This window comes from Mytilus galloprovincialis, chromosome 7 (genome assembly GCF_965363235.1).
Source record: "Mytilus galloprovincialis chromosome 7, xbMytGall1.hap1.1, whole genome shotgun sequence".
In the NCBI taxonomy this organism is placed as follows: Eukaryota; Metazoa; Mollusca; class Bivalvia; order Mytilida; family Mytilidae; genus Mytilus; species Mytilus galloprovincialis.
In genome coordinates this window covers 37,610,689-37,634,723 of record NC_134844.1, presented here as the reverse complement: position 1 = coordinate 37,634,723, position 24,035 = coordinate 37,610,689, and the positions used below count along the sequence as shown (strand labels likewise).

Below are 24,035 nucleotides of genomic sequence, written 5' to 3'. Positions count from 1 at the left end.
TTCAAACAGAAAACTAGCCTTATAATTGATATAAAAAATGAACGAAAAACAAATATGTAACACATAAACAAACGACAACCACTGAATTACAGGCACCTAACTTGGGACAGGCACATGCATAAATAATGTGGCGAGGTTAAACATGTTAGCGGGATCCCAAAGTCGATTAGCAAAAGTCGACCTTACATTAAAAAAAAGCTGAATTGTAGGAAATTGTGAAAACTTCCAATGTTATTCAGAGTTTTAAATGAGTTTCCTTAACGACAGTACCTATTTTATTTTCAGAAAGTACTTTATAATTCTAGATTGACATTTATTTTACAGGATTTCTGACAATAGGTATTCCTACAGTGCGACGGCAGCAATCGAACTATTTCTTGGAAACCCTGGATTCTCTTTTAAACTGCACTTATCAAGAAAATATACAGAATATCTATATTGTCATCTTTCTCGCAGATTTCAATGCAACATGGAAATATGAAATGGCAAACATTATCGAACAAAAATATTCAAAAATAGTAAGAGATGGAACTTTACAAATAATAGAGGCACCTACAGAGTTTTACCCATCGTTAGACCATCTAAATCATACATACAACGATCCCATAGCAAAAAGAAAATGGCGGTCAAAACAAAATGTCGACTATGCCTTTCTATGGCTGTATAGCAAAGAGCTATCAAAATATTACATGCAGATGGAAGATGACATTTTTACAGTGCCCGGATATCTAAATATTATAAAAGAGTTTATCGAAGAACAAAAGACAGACTGGACCTGTTTAGAATTTTCGGAATTAGGCTTCATTGGTAAACTTTACCATTCAAAATATTTAGAAAAACTTGCTAAAACGGTACTGCTTTTTTATGAAGAACAACCTGTTGACTATACATTTTTATATTTCAACATTTTGAATTTACAAGGAAGCCGCATTATAAGACGACCGACACTTTTTCAACACGTTGGATTTCATTCTTCATTGCCAGGGAAAATACAACCTTTAAAGGACAAATATTTTGATAACATTAAAAAGACCTTACATGGGGATAACCCACCTGCTAAAGTTCATACGACTTTGAAAACATCACCAGACTTTTTGCCAGATTTAGCATACTCTAAAGACGATGGATACTTCTGGGCTCACGCTGCCCCTGTAGTTGATGACACAATTCATGTTTTATTCGACGAACCGCAAAGTTTAGAAAAAGTAGTTATTTTATCAGGGTCTCAACAACACCCTACAGATATGATAGAGAATGGTCGATTAGACGCATGTTTAAGCGTGAAGATTTCAGGTGACAACCGCATAGAGTGTTTTAACAACATATTTTTGGGATATTCAGAAAACGGAACTTTTTTAGCAGATAATTTAGAAAAGAAATTAAATAAATTTATGGTGACTTGTCTGAAGGTAACATTTACAAAGAGTCAACAATGGTGGTTAATTATAAAAGAAATAGCAGTCTTTGTAAGTAAAGCACACTAAATAATAAACACATCTTTAACAGTGCTATGCAGTGAAATCAAAAGTGTAAAGGAAAACAAATTGCACTATTCAGATTGCAGGATACTGAAAAAATCGCATACATGTTAAATCAAGTCTGGATTAGAATATGATACTTTAACATGGTTACAAATGGTTAGTTGAATATTACATGTTACATGATACAGTTCATATCTTAAACTACATTTAAGTATGTGTTTGTACGCAATACGATGATGCGAGTTAATATTTGAAAATTGATACATATATTATTGTATACCAAGAGAGTTTATACCATGAGAGTTATACTTAGCTAACTACATGTGTGTTATTGTACGCCATGGACATTAATATCATAAACTACATGTGCGTTAATGTGCGCAATGAGAGTTAATATAGTAAACAACATGTATTTTGTTTTACTCCATGAGAGTTAACATCAAGAGAGTTGATATCTTAAACAACATGTGTGTTTTTGTACGCCATGAGAGTAAATATCTTAAAATACATGTGTACAGGTATGTTATTGGAAGCCATGAGAGTAAATATCTTAAACTTCATGTGCATGTATACTATTCAACGCCAACCGGTTGTACTCGATGATAGTTTTATTATCTTAAATTATATGTATTTTTTTTGTACGGCATAAGAGTTTTCAAAATGCCTTAAACTCCTTGTATGTTATTGGAAGAGTAAACCTCTTAAAATACAAGTAAGTTATGTGCATGTATCTTATTAAATGCCACGTCCACAGGAAGGTTCCTACAATTTTACAATGTAAAGTGTCATCGTTTTAGTCTGGGCAGTTTGTGAGATGAGATCTTCCAAAATTAAGAAATATAACTTTTTTCTGGAAAATTTACTGATCTGAATACTCAATAGTTTAAAAAAAAAAAAGCATGGCAACATTAAAAATTATAAAAAAGACTTTTTTGAAAAAAATTCTATTTATTGTTAATTTGATATTTTAAAGCCCTTCCTTAAATGCCCAATGAAGTATGACTGACTAGAACTTTCATACATTTTAAAGTGTGAAGAGATAATGAACTATAAATCAAAAGATCAAATAATCAAAGTGAAGTAATCAAGTCTAATATCTGGCATATGATAAAATGTAAAATACTAATTAATGAAATACGTAAAAATATACTTTGTCACATTAATGCTTAAAAAGGAGAACGAAATTGCAAGCTGTTGATTGCATTTACTAAAGAGGAATTGAAATTTCGAATAGCATTCGAAAAACATGACTTTATCTCCCCATTAAGCAATTTTACATGGTTCTCTACACATATTGAAATGAGGTGGCTCCCACTGAATGAAAAAATAAATTAATAAAAGTATTTTTGATATTAAATAAAATACGAAGTTGTAGTATGATTCAAACAACTTTCCACCAGAGACCAATTACGTACATGTATGTTAGCTTCTTAGTATCACCGCATAGCAAGCTTATTACTAATATAAAACGGCGGCAAAATGTAAAATAATTAAGTGAGAAGTATAAAATAACAATCGAAACTCAATTAGCAACCAATGAATAACATTGGACATTAGGACATGCACATACAAAATGTTGCGAGGTTAAAATGTTTAAATGCGGTCAAACTCCCTTTACCTGCGACATTGATGCAACAAAACACAAAGGGACAAAAATCAGTGGGAAAAGGCTCGATTTACAAGTAACAAAGCAAAAAAATAACTAACACAAGACTCAAATACACAGAGGTGTTAATTAAACATTGGTACGCAAACTGTGGTCTCGTATTTTGCATGAAAATAATTAAACAGCGAAATATGTTCTACAACTAAATTCTACATGCAGAACAAACGTAGTCAGCGATTCAGACAAAAACAAATGCATTTGTAAAGAGAAAATATTTAATGGTTAGTTGTGATCTAGCTCGAGCGTCCTAAATTACTAAAACCAGGTGAATTCAAGCCATATAAAACGTTCTGATGACAACGTTAAATAAAACCAAACCTGAATCAACCAAGGTCGTGTTTGTGTCATGAAACGTATGAAAGGAATTGGATGCACGCGAGACAAATTTTTGATTGACAACAGATTTGGTAAGTTTTTCAACTGACTGCCGGTATTCCGTTGGGAATCAATTGTGCCCCTTTTCTTGCCGACTTGTTTCTTTATTATTATGAGGCTCACTTAATATAGAAACTTCTTATGAAGAAGGATGAGAAGTTAGCAATATCCTTTTAACTTTATTTTTCGCTATATAGATGATGTTCTCTCACTAAATAATTCAAAATTTGGTGACTATGTTGAACGAATTTATCCCATCGAACTAGAGATACAAGATACCTCAGATAGTCATCATACAGTTAAGTCGGTCTCATATTTTATTCGACGAACCGCAAAGTTTAGAAAAAGTAGTTATTTTATCAGGGTCTCAACAACACCCTACAGATATGATAGAGAATGGTCGATTAGACGCATGTTTAAGCGTGAAGATTTCAGGTGACAACCGCATAGAGTGTTTTAACAACATATTTTTGGGATATTCAGAAAACGGAACTTTTTTAGCAGATAATTTAGAAAAGAAATTAAATAAATTTATGGTGACTTGTCTGAAGGTAACATTTACAAAGAGTCAACAATGGTGGTTAATTATAAAAGAAATAGCAGTCTTTGTAAGTAAAGCACACTAAATAATAAACACATCTTTAACAGTGCTATGCAGTGAAATCAAAAGTGTAAAGGAAAACAAATTGCACTATTCAGATTGCAGGATACTGAAAAAATCGCATACATGTTAAATCAAGTCTGGATTAGAATATGATACTTTAACATGGTTACAAATGGTTAGTTGAATATTACATGTTACATGATACAGTTCATATCTTAAACTACATTTAAGTATGTGTTTGTACGCAATACGATGATGCGAGTTAATATTTGAAAATTGATACATATATTATTGTATACCAAGAGAGTTTATACCATGAGAGTTATACTTAGCTAACTACATGTGTGTTATTGTACGCCATGGACATTAATATCATAAACTACATGTGCGTTAATGTGCGCAATGAGAGTTAATATAGTAAACAACATGTATTTTGTTTTACTCCATGAGAGTTAACATCAAGAGAGTTGATATCTTAAACAACATGTGTGTTTTTGTACGCCATGAGAGTAAATATCTTAAAATACATGTGTACAGGTATGTTATTGGAAGCCATGAGAGTAAATATCTTAAACTTCATGTGCATGTATACTATTCAACGCCAACCGGTTGTACTCGATGATAGTTTTATTATCTTAAATTATATGTATTTTTTTTGTACGGCATCAGAGTTTTCAAAATGCCTTAAACTCCTTGTATGTTATTGGAAGAGTAAACCTCTTAAAATACAAGTAAGTTATGTGCATGTATCTTATTAAATGCCACGTCCACAGGAAGGTTCCTACAATTTTACAATGTAAAGTGTCATCGTTTTAGTCTGGGCAGTTTGTGAGATGAGATCTTCCAAAATTAAGAAATATAACTTTTTTCTGGAAAATTTACTGATCTGAATACTCAATAGTTTAAAAAAAAAAAAGCATGGCAACATTAAAAATTATAAAAAAGACTTTTTTGAAAAAAATTCTATTTATTGTTAATTTGATATTTTAAAGCCCTTCCTTAAATGCCCAATGAAGTATGACTGACTAGAACTTTCATACATTTTAAAGTGTGAAGAGATAATGAACTATAAATCAAAAGATCAAATAATCAAAGTGAAGTAATCAAGTCTAATATCTGGCATATGATAAAATGTAAAATACTAATTAATGAAATACGTAAAAATATACTTTGTCACATTAATGCTTAAAAAGGAGAACGAAATTGCAAGCTGTTGATTGCATTTACTAAAGAGGAATTGAAATTTCGAATAGCATTCGAAAAACATGACTTTATCTCCCCATTAAGCAATTTTACATGGTTCTCTACACATATTGAAATGAGGTGGCTCCCACTGAATGAAAAAATAAATTAATAAAAGTATTTTTGATATTAAATAAAATACGAAGTTGTAGTATGATTCAAACAACTTTCCACCAGAGACCAATTACGTACATGTATGTTAGCTTCTTAGTATCACCGCATAGCAAGCTTATTACTAATATAAAACGGCGGCAAAATGTAAAATAATTAAGTGAGAAGTATAAAATAACAATCGAAACTCAATTAGCAACCAATGAATAACATTGGACATTAGGACATGCACATACAAAATGTTGCGAGGTTAAAATGTTTAAATGCGGTCAAACTCCCTTTACCTGCGACATTGATGCAACAAAACACAAAGGGACAAAAATCAGTGGGAAAAGGCTCGATTTACAAGTAACAAAGCAAAAAAATAACTAACACAAGACTCAAATACACAGAGGTGTTAATTAAACATTGGTACGCAAACTGTGGTCTCGTATTTTGCATGAAAATAATTAAACAGCGAAATATGTTCTACAACTAAATTCTACATGCAGAACAAACGTAGTCAGCGATTCAGACAAAAACAAATGCATTTGTAAAGAGAAAATATTTAATGGTTAGTTGTGATCTAGCTCGAGCGTCCTAAATTACTAAAACCAGGTGAATTCAAGCCATATAAAACGTTCTGATGACAACGTTAAATAAAACCAAACCTGAATCAACCAAGGTCGTGTTTGTGTCATGAAACGTATGAAAGGAATTGGATGCACGCGAGACAAATTTTTGATTGACAACAGATTTGGTAAGTTTTTCAACTGACTGCCGGTATTCCGTTGGGAATCAATTGTGCCCCTTTTCTTGCCGACTTGTTTCTTTATTATTATGAGGCTCACTTAATATAGAAACTTCTTATGAAGAAGGATGAGAAGTTAGCAATATCCTTTTAACTTTATTTTTCGCTATATAGATGATATTCTCTCACTAAATAATTCAAAATTTGGTGACTATGTTGAACGAATTTATCCCATCGAACTAGAGATACAAGATACCTCAGATAGTCATCATACAGTTAAGTCGGTCTCATATCTTGGCTTACATCTAGAAATTGGCAATGAGGGTCGATTGAAAACAAAACTTTACGACAAAAGACATTATTTCAGCTTCCCAATTGTGAACTTTCCATTTCTAAGTAGCAGCGCCTGCATAAGGGAGTATATATTACGATGTTCCCGGGCTTGTATTTCCAATCATGATTTCCTTGATAGAGGATTTCTGCTTACTAGGAAGCTATTAAACCAAGAGTTCCAAATGGTGAAGTTGAAATTATCCCTTCTTTAATTTTACGGACGCCATCACGAGTTGGTTGACCGTTATGGAATAACCGTTTTACAAATACTATCGGATATGTTCCTTATGTCGTAGCTACAATCCCCTTCCCTTTTCACAAATGTGACCTACCGAATTAGACTATTTACCGGATTTATGATAACATAAGCAACACGACGGGTGCCACATGTGGAGCAGGATCTGCTTACCCTTCCGGAGCTCCCGAGATCACCCCCCTTTTTTATGGGGCTCGTGTTGCTTAGTCTTTATTTTTCTATGTTGTGTATTGTGTACTATTATCTATCTGTTTGTCTTTTTTTTTAGCCATGACGTTGTCAGTTTATTTTTTATCGATGAGTTTGACTGTCCCTTTGGTATCTTTCGCCCCTTCTATACTACTATCTTCGGTAAACAACAAGCAGATTGTCCTTTTATTTTCAAAGGAAATATGCTTTACTTTGTCCTTCAACTAACCACACCTTACGGCACGATTAGAATGGCTCCATCCGTAGGCTGAGGTTATACAACATGAAAGTCTGTGATAACTAAAACATATCTTGAATAATTAATACTGAAGAAAATGCATACACAATTCACTTACTATCTGTCGTTTCTAATAAATTTTACATTTGCCACTCACAATAGTCAATCTCAGGGGATCATCAAGTCTTTGTGACTTGGATAAGATTGAAATTACCAAAATAGTTCAATAAACTATGTCACAAGCAAAATTAAATAAATATATCACACCTTACGACTTGATTTAGGTGGCGCCATTCGACGACTTTGGTACTACAACGTCTTTGATTACCAAACATGTCTTTGATCGAATGATGAAAAAAATGCATATAAAACTCATTCTATATATCGGGCGTGTCTGATTATCACTATGCAATCTCTGCATGGGAATTGCCAAGCCTTTAAGATTGGAATTAAGAATGAAATAGGAAGATTAAAATTTAAAAAACATATAATCTATGTCATACGCAACATTTAATAAATATATTTGTTCTTTAAAAAATATTCTCGAACGCATGAACACAAATTACTTTTGTTTTGTATTTTATTGTTGTGTTGTAGTTCAGAGTTATCTCGCATTTGCCACAAATAAGAAATGTCATGTCTTGAGCTTGGCGAAAAATTATTGGAAGTATTATCTGCACATGTTTTGTCGTTGACATCAACTAAAATAAAATAAAACGTCATTTTACATTGCTTACTCTTCATTTTATAAAATACATGCACTTCTGTCACGCTGAAGTGTAAACTGGTTAAAACATATTGTTAACGATAAGAAGTTGTCTTTTGTTTATTTGTGTCGGTGTTGTTGTCTCATTGATGAACTCCAAATCTCAGTTATTTCATATGATAAACAGTTGAGGATAAAAGGAGACTGAAACGAAATACAGAGGATAATTCGAGACACATAAAACTTATGTTAACAGCTGGCGTACGGTCCAACAACAAAAATATGTACATAATATACAAACTTGAAGTCGCCATTTAAATTAAAAAACTGATCAATTAATACGAGCTGGGATCAAAATCCGGAATTATACTTATTCCGTTAGTTTTGTAAACAAATATAACTCCATATGAAATACTCAAAATTATTCCCGGACACATGGTTGAAGCCAAATATTTTTACAATCTTTGAAATCAACGAGAAGTATGTAAAATTTAAATAAAAATAGTGTGAATGGCGGACTTAATTACATCACCACCATGCACACTAGGGTGCACGTGGGTTGAACATACATTACAGAAGACGCTTACCCTGTCGTCGAAATTAGTTTCTCCTCCCTTCTCTCAATTTGTTTATCTTGATTTGCAGTATTAAGAATGGTTTATAGCGTTTTGATTCTGGAAATACTATTGTTGCCTCACAATTATTTACTGGCATGTATAATTAATGTGATATATGCAGTAATATGATCGTCGAGCCGTAGGCGATGGCACAACCAATGTTTCAGCCAATATTTCTGCCCCAATGGAAGTCTATTTATCACTACCATGCTTTCTTCATCAATAACTAAAATCTCGAGTTGCCATTAATTTGAAACATAGAGATTCTACTACTTCCTCGAGTGTGATACGATATTTATATACTCGAGACAGTTAAATTTTCAAATTTAAAACGCGAGGCTTGACGAGTGTTTTAAATGTTAAAAATTAAACTGTCGAGAGTGGACACGGCTAGTAATTTAAACATTTGGTTCTGCAATGAAAACCGCGAGAGGATCTTGCGGTTGTGCTTGAGTGGAGTAATTGTCACTGCTTCAAAAGGTATGTACATTGCTTAATCGCAATTTTCTTATTCAACTGATCAAAATATTGAAAATTGGAGAATGTTATGCTGTGGTGAATACTTTAACGAAGAGATATATGTATGATTTACTCTTGTAAGTTGTACGTGGAGTTGAACTCCTACAAAATCAGTTGCCCCACGAGAAATTGCCTAAAAAATGTTTTGAAATGGTTCTATTAACAGACCTACAATTTCCAATTTACTTTTTTTTTAAAGGTCAATGGGTATGCATGTCGTTTTGGGCAGCGTGTACCCTGTCCAGTGTTGATAGACGTCTTAATAACGCTAAAAACCTAAAATTTTCATTTTATGTCTTTATATCCAAGCTATGAGTCGTTGAAAGTTGCCTAAATTTGGTTTGACTGTTCATGAACAACACATTTGTGTGCATAAAAAAAATATGAGATGGAGTTTTGAAATAACAATAAATCACAAAGTTTTCTTTATATGAACAAGCAGTCTAACCAATAAATTGCAAATATGTCTCCAAATTTGCGATTTTGGACAAATACCCGTCTACTTTGGAGACATATTTGCAATTTATTGGTAGACTGTTTATTCATACTGTGGATTCATTATTTTTCGTTGGATACCAATTTTCGAGGGTTTCGCGGTACAGGTTAATCACGAATTCAAATGTGCAACGAATAATATATTTTCAATAGGCTTTGTATACAGAAATTGGCAAATCAAATATCCACAAATGTGCAAGTTTTTAGCAATCCACGAAAATTGATACCCAAGAAAATAAATGATTCCACAGTATACAGATAACTTGGTGATTTATTGTATAAATCCAAATATTTGAACAAAGATCAAAGTTTGTGTTTTCACAATCATTTTTTTCAAATAAGCAATTCAAGAGGAGATAGCTCTTTTCGTAAAAATCTTACATACTCATGATGATACTGGGCTGATAGGTAAAATTTTAACTTTACATAATTGGTAGCAAGAAACAAAATCGTTGACACAATATTTTCTTTTTTTTTTCTTCGTAAAACATATTATAAAACCTATCTTCTCACAATTTATTTCAAAATTCTATCTCATATTTTTTTTTATGAACACAAATAGGTTTTTTTCATGAACAATCTAACCAAATTTAGGCAACTTTCATCGACTTATAGCTTGGATATAAAGAAATGATTTCACGTCCCCTCACGCATTCACGATGTCCTCAACCAGAACCGATCCCCTCACGCATGAAAAAATGAAAATGTGAGGTTTTTAGATTTAGTAAGACGTCTATCAACACCGGAAAGCGTACACGCCGCCCAAAACGACATGCATATCCAATGACAGAAAAAAAAGTAAATTTGAACTAGTAGGTCTGTTAATCTGTTAAGTTGGACATGTTTTGTGAGACAACCCCTCGTTGTAGGGACAATACCGGTAAAGTGGGGTTGTTCCCAACCTGTTAATAGAACCATTTCAAAAATTAAATGTATCTTTTTTTCAGCAATTTCTCTTGGGGTAACTGATTTTGTAGGTGTTCAACTCCACGTACAACAGTAAATCATCAGTAAATCATACATGTATCTCTTCGTTAAAGTATTCACCACAGCATAGCATTCTCCGATTTTCAATATATTGATCAGTTCAAGAAGAAAATTGCAATTTCGAAATGTACATACCTTTTGAAGCGGTGACAATTACTACACTCAAGCACAACCGGGAAATCATCTCACGGTTTTCATTGCAGAACCAAATGTTCTGCGTGTGTAGATTACCAGCCGTGGTGGATAGATATCGGATTACACGAAATTTGGTGGTGGAATCTGTTTCTCTAATGATTCTTTAGAAGATATGCCTGTAATTTTCATCATTCTTTTCGACCGACCTGCAAAAAGATGAGCTAAGTATGTTTTGTTCTTTGGTGTGCCTTCGATTGCAGAACATGCACGTGTCGTGTGCGCGGAAATGGTTATCGTAGTTACGCTTATTGTATTTGAAGGTTTTTATTCGGCCTACAAACTGTTTTAATTCAAGCACCACTGATGATTTTTTATGTACACGTAACGCACGTCTTACGTACAAAATAATAAGCCTATTATTATGTTTTATTAGTTCTAACTTGTTTTATATGAACAATTAAAAAGTACTTCAATAAGACATCGTTGATTTTTGTCTTTGTTTTGCCATTATTCGATGAAATGAGGAATGCTTCATGTCAAAACTGAGAAGGTAGCGTTCTGGATATTCGTTATGCTTAACATTAAAACCACTCCTCTCGACAGAACCCCATACAAGATTTGTTTTCGTGATGTCTTGTTTATGTGAATTGATAAAATATATACAATTTCTAATAGGCAGAACACCATATTCGTAGTGGGTATGTATGCACTGGTCCAAATTCTGTCTAATGTGTCATAATTTCATAAAGTTTCTTCGTATATACCACAAACAACTATTCAAGTCATTTTAGTCAACTTTTAACTTTACTCATCTTTATCATTCTAAATGTTCTGGGAATGCTGAAAGCTAAAATAAAAAAAACTAACCAAAATCTTTTTATACCTATCCAAAGTTAAGGGCATGTATAATCCAGTGGACGTCGATTGTTGCTGTCTGTCATGTGCGTTTTTCGTTTACTGTTTCAAAATAAAATATGCCGTCTGTTTTCTGTTTTGAATTGTTTTTTTTTAATTTTATTTCATTTATATGTTTTGGCATGACGTCCATTTTAACTGAATTAGTACACATTTTTATTTAGGGTTCAGCTGAGGCCCACCATCGGTTGCGAGATTTTCTCGCTGCGTTGCGTTGAAGTCCCATTGGTGGACTTCGGCTGTCATGTTCTCTTTGGTCTCTGTTTGTTGTCTCTTTGACATATTCCCCATTTACATTCTCAATTTTTATTTTATAAGGTAGGAGAATTTCCTGTTTGTTGAAGGCCGTACAGTGCCCTATAGTTTACATCTTCGTCATTTAGTCTCTGGAGAATAGTTGTCTTATTTGCGATTATACTTCATCTCCTTTGCTTTCTGATAGTATCGACCTTAGTTCAGAAACCAATCCTCGAGTTTTGTCGCTCCGATGTGACCTGGCTCTCTAATCTATCCATTATTTGAATTTGTCCAAATTTGGCTGACCTTATTTCGGATGATATTATATAACAAGCCGAGATTCTTTTCTGATTAAATGAGTTCTGCTTGTCAAGAATGTAGTATAGCTTTTGCTCGATACTGTCAAAGCATTTGGAATGGATCTATACTTATATGTATCTACATGTAGATGAACATCAAATCATGTTGTTCGCCAAAGTGGTCTTTTTGTAGAGAAAGTTTATACTTTACGACGAAGAACTACTTCATCTTGAGAAGGAACGGTTAATCAAGAATATCTTTAAATCATTGTAGTTATATGCTTATACGAACAGTTGCACATATCTGTATCTGCAGGAATTACTTGTAAAAAAGTACAAACAAAACAAAAGAATTCAGGAACCAGAACACGATAGAAATTTTATACAAAGCAAACATATCAGAAATATTGCTTTGGAATAGGTATAACACGGTCATAGAATTATCAAGCACAATTTCCTTCTCAGACTCCGATATCGACCAATCAAATTATTGGATTTGGTATAACGAGCACAAGTTTTATACTCCGAGTATAGTCAGAGTTTTATGACCGAGGGCCCAGGACGGTATTAGATTTTTGATTTCAATCATTAAATTAAAAATGAATCATATCAGGCTCTCAGAAATGGTATGCATATCCTACTTTGCAATAGACACAGGCCTTACTGCCCAATATCAATAACGGATTTGCACAAAAGGAACCAGTGTTAAAAGGAACTGAAATGTATTTTTTTTTCAAACTAGTTTGCTTGCCATTAACTTGTTTATCACCAAAGTATAGAAATTGTTTCATAAAGAAATATAAATTACTTCCCACCGAAAAGACGATTTGTACATAATCTGGAGTTATATCAGGTATGCCTAGTATCGTCACCAGCATGTGATACACCGTGTGGTAGACAAAGGCAATGCTTATGTTTTATTCTTATATCTACTCTGTTAAAACAAAACGTCGAAAAAACTGCCAAAATTATGAACTCTAGTCCTGTTTTTTTTTTTAGAATAGCAAAAAACTGAAACACTGTGAATTTTCGAACGCAATAAACTCAGAATGCGCCATTTTCAGTTGCTATGAAGAATGTTCAATGTGAGTATTTGGTAACGTTTAGTACTGACTCACATGAGTATTTGGTAACGTTTAGTACTGACTCACATGAGTATTTGGTAACGTTTAGTACTGACTCACATCCTTGTCTGTTGATTAGCTTGATATTGATGTTTATGTTTCCACAGTGTGTTCCATCTTCTTGGAGAATAGTTGTAACATTTTACTTGAATCGTTTTAAAATATGTTCTTGCATGGTTTTAATAATTATGTTTCGTAAGTCATAAAAGCTATCTGAAGTTTGTGATTGTACGCTTGCAAACATTGATGAGAATTATGATTGTTGACCAGTATGTAAAAATAAGAAAATGTGTTATGATTGCCAATAAGACAACTATCCGACAGAGACCAAGTGATGTCAAAGTTAGCAACAGTAATAGGTCACCGTATGACATTTAACAATGAGCAAAGCGATACCACATTACAAGCTTAAATGGCCCCCAAAGGCACATGTAAAACATTCAAACAAAAATCAGTTCAATTATACTATTTCTGTTTTCTTACCGTATTCAAATATCATACATAAAATACTCAAACAAGATTGAATCTATATAATAATTTATTTAATGTAACAAAATGCTATCAATATACTTGTGTGATCATGCAAAAGTTAGTAACAGCACAACCAATGTTATAAACAACAGGATCACGATAACAGCAATGAATTTTGTGCCTCTGTCAGCGGCCTCGCGTAATGATGCTTGCTCCTTCTCATTATGTATCAGCCTACCATCGTGGGCGTCCGTCTGCTCAAGGTCTGTCGGTTCCTGAAAAATACATCCCATAATTACAATCCATCGTAATTGTTTATGATATAAGAATCAAGATTTATGAAAAACAATATCTCTGATCTTTGTATAATTTTTGTTTTTTAGCACAGTCGTAAGTTATAAAGTTTCATTTTGCAGAGAAATAATTATATTTTATACATATTGAAACCATAATTTTACAGTAAATGTCTTGAGCGTACCCGGTGAAGGTTAGGGTGAAGGTTGGTCTAGTAACGCAAATTTTGTTCATGGTATACATATAATAAATCATATTTTAAATCATTTCAAGTTTTAAATACAATTATATCTTATAAGTAATGTGTTGTCATCTTAACGTTAGTTTGTTTCTAGTTTTATGTACAAAGTTTCAGCACTTAGTTTCTGAAGTTTTGAAAAATATCAATTTATATAATTGTATATTTTGAAACATGAATCAAAAGATAAAAGAATAGACATGAAAAAATGTTCCTGAATTATTTTGGTTATACTTTTTGTTTTGCAATGATTATTTATAACACTTCATCGGCAACTGTTTAAATTGTTATTTTTCTAGAAATGACTACACGCTGTTCTTATTTTATATATATATACATCTTGTATACTCATGTTTTCGTATTCCTGCATAATTTTTCTTTCTAATAATTATTGTCATATGTTTGAAAATTTCATGGACAGAATTTTCCCCATCTTTTATTATTGTTTTTCAAACGTTTACTTTACAAGCACATTTCTATGGTATATTCTTACTGGATATTTTTAACATTTCATGCATCTCTTTTTTCATAAATTTTGGTATAAGACTTTAATTAGATTTCCTTATTATGTATAATATGGAAAATCGGTACATGTATATGATTATCATTTAATACCATTTGCACTGTTGCATATAAACAATGCACATTCTGCTCTATGATGCTGACATGGACAAGTAAATATATTTACTGAGTTTATAGTGTATGGTTTTGTACTTTTTGGTAAAACAATGACCACACATCTTGCAGTCAAACTACTAGTACTTATTATGGTTTATGAACTCCCTATGTTTCCTCTTGTATTTTTATTTGTATAACGATTTTTTTCTAATCAAATGTTCAACAGTTTTTGGTGGGGTTCGTATTGATTGCTCTTCAGATTTCTATGCTGTGTTTTGTGAATGTATTTTGTGTATTTTATTTGTCTATTGGTAAATCTTCTTTTTTTAGCCCTTGCGTTGGCAGTTTATTTTTGACTTATGAGTTTAAATGTCCCTCTGAGATCTTTCGTATTTCTTTTTTGCATGTTAAAGTTTATATTTTCATCATGTAATGGTTCATAATTTTGAATTATCAGCATTTCTGAATGTTGTAGTTTAATCTAGGAAACAAGTTCTAAGATTACGAAAAACGGTACAAATAATATGTCATCTATATGTTGATCTTAAGCGTACCTATACAACTCCTGTTGCGAGCGGAGTACAAATATAGCAGATATTTAAAAAACAATTAATAGCTTCTGGTTGGGTATGGAAGGAAAGGGAAGAACAGTGGTGGAGCTAGCTGGTTTCTGGCTGAGTCTGATCATCTCAGTCTGCGCACCCCTGGATATTGTAGTGGACAGAACCAAAACGGTCGCGGAGAGGGGATCCAACTCATGATGGAACCAGAAGAGCAGTGGAAACACTATATTTAAGGTATTCACACATCTGGCGACTCTAGTGACTATTAGTAAAGACTAATTGGCAACCATTGAGATGATGGTGACAGCAAGGAAAGACTGTTGGCAACCGGGGAAGACTTGTTTCAAGGCATACAACACTTTGGCAGACCTGAGTATAACACCAGCAATGGATAGCCTAAAGCATTGCTAACGACATGTAACAAGACAATCACATGGTCGTACTAGAGCGAAGGAGGATGGACGACCAACAGGAGGGACAACGGAAACAACTGGAACTGAAACACGGACAGCGAGTCAGGAAATTAAAACATCTAGAGTTTGTAGTTATGTAAGTAAGATATGTAAGAATGAGAAAGGACAAAGATGGGCTGTTCAGTGACACCAATTCTTGAACGACTCAAATGCCGACCTGATCAGACGGAGGAGAAGATGAATCAGGAAACACAAGAGAAGGAAGTCACGGAAGAAAATACAGCTTATGATCAGTTAGGAATGAATCCTAACAGTCAACAGGAAGGAGAGAAACATCATAGGCAAGAAGGTGCCCACCAACACTACGGATTAAGTGGCCAACAACAGTTTTAATAAAAGAGAGCAGCATCAGCACCAGGACCAAACGGTATTCCATGCAGAGTTTATAAGATCTATCCGAACCTCGCAAAACAACTTTAGAGATTTACCAAATTAATATGGAGAAGATATCGGTTACCAGATTAGTGGTTAAAATCAGATGGTTGTTTTATTTCAAAGGAGGGAAATTCTAAAGAGTTGAAACAGTTTCGGACCATATCACTTCTCAGCGTTGAAGAAAAGGGTTGTCTTGCAATCCTGGCAAAGTGGGTTACAACATATATGATTGAGAACGACTATATTAACACCTCAGTTAAGAAAGTTGGAGTACCTGGTGCCTCAAACATACAAGCGTTTTAACAAAGATTATCGAGGAAGCCAAAGAGAATAAATGAAATTTGACTGTCCTGTGGTTAGACCTGGTAAACTCTTACGGAAATATACCACACAAGCTATTAGACTTAACCATGAAAAAATACCACATACCTGGCAATGTTTCAGCACTATTTCAACAACTTTATAAGGATGTTTACAGTTGCAGACTACACAACAGATGACAAAGGCTAGCAGTGGGAATCGTTACAGGATGTACCATATCAGTAGTTCTATTCTATGCAGCTATGAATCTACCAGTAAAATCAGCAGAGAAGATGAGCAGAGGACCTTTTATGTCGTTCGGGGGGTCAGTCAGTCACTGACCAGAGCATTCATGAATGACATGACAATAACAGCAAAGTCAGTCCTTGAAAGCTAGATCTGGTTGAGCTTATAAACTGGGAACGCATGAAGGTCAAGCCTTCAAAATGAAGGAGTCTGATATTAAAGAAAGAAAGGTGCACAACAGAAAGATCAGAATTGGAGGAGACACCATTCCAACAAACATAGAGAAAGCAGATTTGGAGACTCCTTAAACGACAGAAAGTGTAGGTGAGATTGTATCACAGGCAGGAAAGTAGATGGACATTATTGACAAGTCTGGTTTATCTTGGAAGTACAAGGCATGGTGATATCAGCATGGACTATTACTAAGGATATTTTTTTTTTATGAACTAAGTACCTCTAACCGAAGTTAAAAGTTTAGAGAGGATGTTCAACAGACATTTCCGCAAATGGCCTGGGGTTCCAAAGAATTTTAGCAGTACCATTGGTTTGTACAGCAACAGTTCAAAATTTCAACTACCACTGTCTTTTATTACAGAAGATTATTAAGTCACCAAAACCAAAGAAGTAATTTGACATAACTGTTCGCTAGCATAAAAACATGTTACCACGAGACTTTATACGTATAGTATACGTATATTACTTCATGTTATCTGTACACCTGTATTGTTATAGAAGAAAGCTCGATTGCAGGATAAATACAAATACACATGATCTTTGCACTATCTGATATATCAACTGTGATGTCTGTCCGTCCAGCAATAGATGTATATCTTTCCAAGAAAAAAGAAACAAGCATTTGAGTTTGCTGTAGCAACCGTTCAGCAGCGCTTGCATATAGATCATATTTCTCCTAGTTGATACGGTATTATATATTCTAACTTGTGACCCACAGGTTGTTTCTTACGAGAACACTAGTAACCAAATGTTGTTACTTACAAGAAAACTAATGAACCAAGAGCTGTTGCTTACAAGAACACTAATGAACCAAGGGTTGTTGCTTACAAGAACACTTATGAACTAAGGGTTGTTGCTTGCAAAAACACTAATAAACCAAGGGTTATTGCTTACAAGAAAACTAATGAACCAAGGCATGTTGCTTACAAGAAAACTATTGATCCAAGGATTGCTACTTCTAAAAAAACTAGTGAACCAAGGGTTGCTGCTTACAAGAAAATAGTGAAATAGGGGATGCTGCTTGCAAGAAAACTAGTTAACCAAATGTTGTTGCTTATAAGAAAAATTGCGAACGAAGTCTTATAATTTGCTTACAAGAAAACTAATGAACCAATGGTTGTTGCTTTCAAGAAAGCTATTGAACCAATGATGGATTTTGGTTTCGCCTATGTAACTTAAGCTTACTAGTATCACTATTTTGTAAAAGAGGGACGAAAAATACCAGAGGGACAGTCAAACTCATTAATAAAAAAAAAAAAAAACTGACGCCATGGCTAAAAATGAAAAGACAAACAGACAAACAATAGTACACATGACACAACATTGAAAACTAAGAAATAAGCAACACGAACCCATCAAAAGGGTGGTGACCTCAGGTTCTCCGGAGGGTAAGCAGATCCTGCTCCACATGTGGAACCCGTCGTGTTGCTCATGTTATAACACATCCGGTAAAAAGTCTAATTCGGTAGGTCACATTCTTGAAAGGGAAGGGGATTGTAGATACGACGTAAGGAAAATATCCGATATTTGTGAAACGGTTATTCCACGGAAATATCGTATTTATTGGGAGATATATGCCCCATATGTAGGTGCTGTGAGAATGTAGCTACTTAGAAATGAAAAGTTCACAATTGGAAAGCTGAAATCATATCTTTTGTCTTAAAGTCTTGTTTTCAACCGACCCTCATTGTCAATTTTTAGATGTAAGTCAAGATATGAGGCCGACTTAACTGTATCTGTTGTATCCTTTATCTTTAGTTCGATGGGATAGATGCGATCCGATCAATATAGTCACCAAAATTTTAATCATCTAGAGAAAGAACATCATCTATATAGCGGAAAGTAGAGTTAAAGGATATTGCTAACTTCTTATCTTTCTCCCTAAAAAGTTCCTGTATGAAGTCAGCCTCATAACAATAAAGAAACAAGTCTGCAAGAAGAGGGCACAATTGGTTCCCACTGGAATGCCGACAATCTGTTGAAAAACACGTCCTCCGAACGTGACAAATATGTTGTCAATCAAGAAATCAAGCATCTTGATAATGTCAGATTCAGACGATTTTTTGTTTGAATCAGAGTGATCCTTCACAAAGTAGGATGTATGCCTCCCTAAGACAAGATACTTGTATCTACGTTTGGCCATTCTTTTTTATGAAACAAAGCTATACCAACTCTTTCAATTTGTCTTTTAGTTTGGAATGTGGAATACTTGTGTAAAGTGTAGAAAAGATAAATGTTTTAATACTATTGCAAGATGAACGAGAGTTAGATTGTATGTACTCTAAAAGATCTTTGGAATTTTTTAGTATCCACATCTGATTCACGCCACATCTAGAATAGGCAGTCTCACAATAACTTTGAAGCCCACTTTGATTGCTGATAATAATTTAGAAAGAGGTTTCGTGGAGAACTTATGTAGTTTAGGTATCCAATACAGTGATGGAAGATCCACTTCTTCATCTTTGGTTGAAATTCCAAAGGAACATAGAACAGACTTATGATTATCCAGTATTTCCTCTTTGTTAAGTGTCGTGAGGGTAATGTTGAGTTTCCAAGTGAATTGTCAATACCTAATTCGTTTATCAAGCAGTTAATGTAATGAGTTTTTCACACAAAAACTATGCTGTTTGGGGCTTTATCTGCGGGGACAATAACATATTTGTCATGGAGGTAGGATAAGTGTTTTGCAACATTTAGGTCTTTAAAGATTGACGCAGCATGGGCATTGATAAACCCATTTAGTTTCTTACTTCTGATCTGTATCAACTACGTCACCGCCTTAATCCATTCGGTAACCGATCCACTATATTTATAGTATCTGATCAGATAACCTAGTTGATATATGAGGTCAATTTGCTATTACTTGTATAACACGAAACATAGAACAATGGGAACTTGGCACACCAATGATATGAATATATAAAATTCTAATGTGATATGCACTGAAACGGTTGTAAAGGAGTTGTTGTTGACTTGTGAGTGTTTTGAAATACTAGTAGTTTTTTTACATGTTCGCTTGTCTTGAGCTGATTTTTGTTTGTCAGGGTTGTCTAGGAAAATTAGAAATCCTAATAAACAGACTTCAGTGTATTTCGTGTATATTTTAAAATCGCTTTAAGCACTAGACATCAAAGTTGCTTTTATATGAATTCAAGTTACTAGAAAATGAAAATTTTATGAAAGTCAAAGATTTTACATGAATTATACGAATATTGATATGCTGTTTTTTTGATTTTTTTTCTAAAGTTTTGGAGGTCAACACATCAAAGATGAAGTTTGATTTCTAAAAAAGACAATGTACATTTTAGCATGTTGTGAACAGCGGTCTTGTACGCACAAAATAGCATTATTGAATATCTATAATATAAATCATTGACACACAATGCTTTATTCCACACATATCTATATAAATAGATATGATCTCATGGACCTAAACCACAGAACTACCATTAGCCATACATATATCTTACCACAGTAATTTCACATCTTTCGACTTCTGGACTACTGCATGTGTTAACTAATTCATAGCGACATCCTGTTCCACGTTTTGGTTTTGAAGGGTTACGTACACCGTTACCACTAGGTCCTGGTTGAGGTGAAGATGAACGGGAGGGGGTCCGATGACCGTCAGCGGGAGGTTTTTGAATGCTACCATTACACACAATAACTTTAGCATTGTTCAGAATGGGTTTGGAATGTGTTTCTTGCATCGGTATGAATTCTTTAAAGTCCTTTTTAGAGGACTCATGTTTCCGCTTGGCATATAATCCAAACGTCGAAAAAGATTTTTGAATACTTTTCGAAAGTAGTTTAGCTCTACTTTCCCTTTTTGGCGAATTGTCCTTGCTAGTTTTGCTACTACTTAAAGAGTCCCGCTTAGGGGAGCTCTCTTTTGACACATCACCATTTATCTTCTTTGGTGATGTTTCTATCGAAGACATCGATAGATCACCATTCGCATTATGGTGAAATATAGTTCCATGGCCATTTTTTGTTTTAAATGGCTTATCTCCCACCGCCGTAGCCGGTGGGTATATTGAGATCACTTCAATTGGTTGTTCCGGTGGCCTTTCCAACTCCGGAACTTCTATAACTTCCGGTAGACTGTTCGGTAAACTAGTGGTAGTTACTGGGTATTCCAAAGCCAGTTGGTAGTGTTGAGAGGGAAACGAGTGTTCTGTAAAATAATAAAAAAATATATTAGAATGTACACAAATAATAAGATTGGTAGTTTTGTGTCGAGTCATAACGGCTAACATGTCCCAAATACGTTATATCAGTAATATGTATACTTAAATTATAATAGGCAAAAGTCAGTGACCTTCATATTTTGTATTGCACACGCAGTCAGTGACATAATACCTCATAGCAAGTAATGTCAAGAACAATAATAATTGTGCATATCTTGTATTTAATATACACGAACAGCAAGTGACATCTCACAAGCAAATACATTTCTCTGAAATCTATTACAGAAGGTATAATATTATAATCTATTAATACCATATGGTCTCATTTTTTGTTTATCAAGCTTGTATGGTAAAGTTCGTTTTACAATTAAACGTAATCAAGAAAGACGTCTTTGAAATCTAATGCAATTAAGTCTCGACATAATCTTATATCATGGTAAATAAAACATCCAAACTTTTAAACTTACATTGTTTCAGTTCCCATTCGAATGAAATGAGGTTATTTCTGCAAGTTTGCTTGAATATATGGTAGTAATTTTAGTTTTACTGAAGGAGCTTTCATGGAGTATTTGTAAGACCTCCGCAGTATAACGTTGTTTATAAGGACATTTAATCATAATTTAGTTATGGTTTTCAGTATAATGAAGAAAGACCCAGTTCTTCTTCTCTGGCTGAATTTCAAAGGGATATATAAAACAGGTATTTTTATGCGTTTAATCTTATCCAGCCGACTATGCTATATAGATCTATATACAATGTTCAATAGTTATGTTTGCCATTTTCTAAATTTGCATTGCTGATGTTTTTAAAAGAGCGGAGACATATTTGCAAAGATTCGATTTCGCGATTTGTCTTCCTTTAAAAAAATTGCTCGCGAAAATAGTTACCAAAATGTTTGGTTATTAAGCAGTTTATTCAACTTAATTACATATGTATTTCGAATGTTTTTACCATCGTTATTACATTACAAAGTTTCAAGTAACCAAGCTTGAATTAGACTTAGTGTTTAGTTGTTAGATAAAAATGGTCATTGTCTATTTAGTAGCACATATTAATTTACTTCAATTTGTATATAGAATGAAATAAGGTATATCGCCGGTGTTGATTTATATGTCCCAGCGTACTGTTTTAGAAGTCATTTGCCTTGCAGAAAAAGAACAGTGTATAATTATAGTAATTCGGTTCTCCAATACGTGGGATATTGGATAATTCAATTTCTAAATTAAACTTTTTACTACAGACGAATCAGTCAGCAAAACAATATATATCTAGGTGACGAATTCCATCAAGGACAACCAAGGTCATAAAGGGAAGCAACTTTTTGTTGTGACGGAATCATTATGAAATATAATTAACATATTCTGGAATGATAGTGTCCAAACTCAAGGTCATATAGATTTTACATACATCATCTGAATTGTGAAATTTAAAACATTCTAGATATATGTAAATGAACTATTTTACTATTTTGATAATTCTTTTTATCTAAAGATTTTCTGGTAATTAAGTTCAAGTGTGATTCGAGGATAATACAAAGACACTTCTTTTCATTGCAAACCAAAAGCTTTCTGTAGTAACTTTTATAAGGTGTTTTTTTTTTTAATTTAATGTTCTCGAGTTGCGTTAGTCATAACACCTCGGTAGCTCTAGCATTCTCGAGTTGCGTTAGCATAACACCTCGGTAGCTTTAGCAGCATAAATACATCATGAATCAAACTTGAACAGGAGAACCATCAAATTCAGAGTGATCTAAGTGATTTGCAACCTAAATTCAAGATCTCGGTCGAAACCTAAAAGTAAGGAAATGTTAAACACAGTTCACCATTAATGATGTTCCTTTCGTTTGGACGTACGTCCAAAGATACGAAATATGCTTGTGATGTTCTATTTTGTGTGAGGGCATAAACATGTCAGTTATATAAAAAGAGGTAAACACGTTTCAGTTATAAAATAAGCTAATCTTAGGATCAAATTTCTTGAAATAGTAGAATATATATTTGTTATTGCTAAATTTAACCAATGAAATCGGTCAAGAAATTGGTAGTGCTGGATTTCCCAAGAGTAATCCGAGATTTATTACTAACTGATAATATGACAGAGAATGAAGTTATATAATATGTTGATATTGCAGTTTTATAGTCCTGAAAAAAAAGATCAGATGTACAGAGGCAAAGGTAAAATATTATTGGCAAAGTCTTGTGATGAAACAAACCCCATTATATATATTCCTTACTTGGTATGAATACATACTTTGAATGGAAATGGTAGATTGAACGCGATATCATGGTGACAAACATTTACTATTATGACTATTTTTTAAGCTCAATCGGTTGACACTTCATAGAAAAAAATACTCTTAAAATCTATCAAGTGAAAACAAATTTAAACTTAACAACGTGAACACACTGAATGAAATCTTGGCCTTCTAGAATAGTCGTAAAATTGAAATCGTGTTATGTCTGCTCTATGGTCGGGTTGTTGTCTCTTTGACACATTCCCCATTTCCATTTTCTATTTTATGATAGACATTACAGAAAGATAGTTATGGGTGAATATATAAAGATCTATTCTAAGAAATTCGTCAAAGAATTGTCATATTTTACATTAAATCTGCTGCAAACTGATATTGCACTTGATTTTTACAATGCTATATCATGAGTCAGTTTATTTCTTTGAATATGAATTTAAAAAAAACTTGGTCTATAGATCTTGAAATTTAATTTCAAATAATGATGCCTCGCTGCTATTTTGAGACTATTGCTTAATCATCTTTT

At 33.5% G+C, this 24,035-nt stretch overlaps 2 protein-coding genes across 10 annotated transcripts in view; one reads left to right on the top strand and one right to left on the bottom strand.

The window, feature by feature from the left end:
- The window catches only part of LOC143082910 (alpha-1,3-mannosyl-glycoprotein 4-beta-N-acetylglucosaminyltransferase C-like), a 33,534-nt gene extending 31,331 nt beyond the window's left edge, over positions 1 to 2,203 (top strand). For all 7 annotated transcript variants that reach the window (XM_076258915.1, XM_076258916.1, XM_076258914.1 and 4 more), the window contains one exon: positions 325 to 2,203. In XM_076258915.1, the coding sequence (XP_076115030.1) occupies positions 325 to 1,484 (1,160 nt within the window). In that variant the 3' untranslated portion in view covers positions 1,485 to 2,203. The remainder of the gene's footprint in view (positions 1 to 324) is intronic.
- Positions 2,204 to 13,779: 11,576 nt separating this feature from the next.
- LOC143082909 (uncharacterized) overlaps positions 13,780 to 24,035 on the bottom strand; it is a 92,438-nt gene continuing 82,182 nt past the window's right edge. For all 3 annotated transcript variants that reach the window (XR_012980503.1, XR_012980502.1, XM_076258912.1), the window contains exons 2-3: positions 20,542 to 21,248; positions 13,780 to 14,005 (exon numbers count right to left, since the gene is read on the bottom strand). Coding sequence is in view for 1 of the 3 variants with exons in the window: in XM_076258912.1 (XP_076115027.1) it covers positions 13,838 to 14,005; positions 20,542 to 21,248 (875 nt within the window). In the remaining 2 variants the exon portion in view is untranslated. The remainder of the gene's footprint in view (positions 14,006 to 20,541; positions 21,249 to 24,035) is intronic.